Raw genomic sequence first — 1,954 nt, forward strand, 5'->3', positions numbered from 1 at the left:
AATTGGTTTGCAAAAGCGGAAGGTTTTTTTGTCCCACACAGACGAAACAAAAGAGCGGACCACCGCTGGATGGAGCGTGAAATTGGCAGTAAGTAGTTCAGCGCGGAATGGTGTGGTCGGTGCTGGTGGAGTATCGCAAATACCCACGTCGGCACGGGGAATATCAAAGCGTGAGGTCTTCTCTTTTACATTCGGCCACCGGACGGAGCAAAATGCATACTCGGGACAGCTGGCGGCAATGGCATATGCTCTGCGATCCCTACCAATGATTAGAGACCGCAACGTGGCCGTTGTGACAAGTAACAAAGCAGCCGTGCTTAGCCTTGGAAACCCCCGCCAACAGTCAGGGCAGGAATATATGCAATTGATCTACGAAGCCATAGAAAAGCTGCGGGAAAAGGGTAACAGAGTGGCCATCGAGTGGATCCCTGGGAGCGATGACAATGAACTGTTAAAGCTGGCCAAGGGTGAGGCACGCGAGGCGACCAAGGACGGGGCCGTGCCACAGAAACAGTTCCCGAGGATGCGATCTACAACGTTTAACATTGAAAGACGAAAGCTAAAGGCTGAACGATACATACCGGAGAAGGTCGGTAAACACTCCAAAAGAATAGATGCGGCCCTGCCTGGGGAACATACTGTGCTACTTTACGACGAACGACCATGGAAAGAACGCAACGCGCTAGCCCAGCTGAGAACAGGCATGTCCGCGTTAAAGAATTATTTGTATCAAATCAAGCAATCGGCGTCAGATCAGTGTGATTGTGGCGCAGAGAGGGAAACGGTGGCACACTTCTTGTTTAGATGCAACAAATGGACGATGCACAGAAAAGAAATGCTCCAATGTACGGAGAAACATCGAGGCAACACTTCATTCTATCTAGGAGGCAAGTCACCAATGGATGGAACGAAGTGGAAACCAAATATGGCGGCCGTGCGGGCAACAATCCGTTTTGTCAAGGCCACGGGCCGCCTTGACAACCAACGACCACACCCCCACCCCCCAAAACCAACTTTCTCACCTCCCATCTAACACCAACCTTCACCTCATGCCATATCAAGCTGGCGCCGCTTCAGCTGCCGTAGATAGGATGTTGAACACTTGGAGGAGTGGCTCCAAGCGAGCCTGCGGATAATAAACACCCAATGCGTGAGAACCCGTAGTATGATAAGACTTCAAATGACAATGAGCCGGAAATAGATTGTTCTGATGGAAGGGCTATCATGAGACAAAGACATACTTTGGGAAATGGTTATGTAACACAGACTGATAGTTGCCCTATTGGAGGAGTCTCCACCGGGCGGAATATATTGTGTGTGTGTGTGTGTGTACTATACGACGAGACTAAAAACTCTAATATATGGTCTTGTATACAAGATACCTTCCTCAACCCGCGTGGCATGTACATGTTGGAGCTTCGTGGTCCACAGACCTGATTGAGGTAACCATCCCCGTAGAGCTAGTTTTGGAACCATTACCTAAAGTCGCAGACTCGTTCGTTGGGACTGGATCCTCTGCAGGGGGCGTAGTATGCTGCGCTGGAGTTGCGGGATTGCTTGTTAGTGTTGGCACAGCACCACCATCTTGTGTACCTCCTCCGGTCATGTCTGGATTACCAGGCAAAGCCGTGGTTGCGGCGTTACCACCATCGTGAGTAGTCCCTCCGGTTACGGCAGGGCCGCCATAGGGCGATGTGGTGTTGGGCCAAATTCCATCGCCTTTCGTAGTGGCAGGACCCGTCGGCGTACTATCTTCTGTCACTGCGACTGTCGAACCGCGGACTGGGAGATCGCCCGTGACCGCCGTGCCTGTTGGGGTATTAGGTCTACTAGTGCCTAGGTTTACTCGTTAGAACATTGCGAGAGATTTAAATATTTATTATATTTACTAATAAAGAAGAATTGTGAGAGACCATATTTAAATAAATATGTATTATATTTACTAATAAAGAAG

General features: G+C 49.7%; 1 protein-coding gene across 1 annotated transcript; it reads left to right on the top strand.

Annotated features, from left to right (window-relative positions):
• Positions 1-238: 238 nt before the first annotated feature.
• MAA_11768 (uncharacterized protein) lies at positions 239-1,033 on the top strand (the record flags this gene model as incomplete). Its single annotated transcript, XM_011412806.1, has 1 exon — positions 239-1,033. The coding sequence occupies one exon, from the start codon at positions 239-241 to the stop codon at positions 1,031-1,033; it is 795 nt and encodes a 264-aa protein (XP_011411108.1).
• Between the last annotated feature and the right edge of the window lie 921 nt (positions 1,034-1,954).

The sequence above is a fragment of the Metarhizium robertsii genome (assembly GCF_000187425.2).
Source record: "Metarhizium robertsii ARSEF 23 chromosome Unknown MAA_Scf_20, whole genome shotgun sequence".
NCBI classification, from domain to species: Eukaryota; Fungi; Ascomycota; class Sordariomycetes; order Hypocreales; family Clavicipitaceae; genus Metarhizium; species Metarhizium robertsii.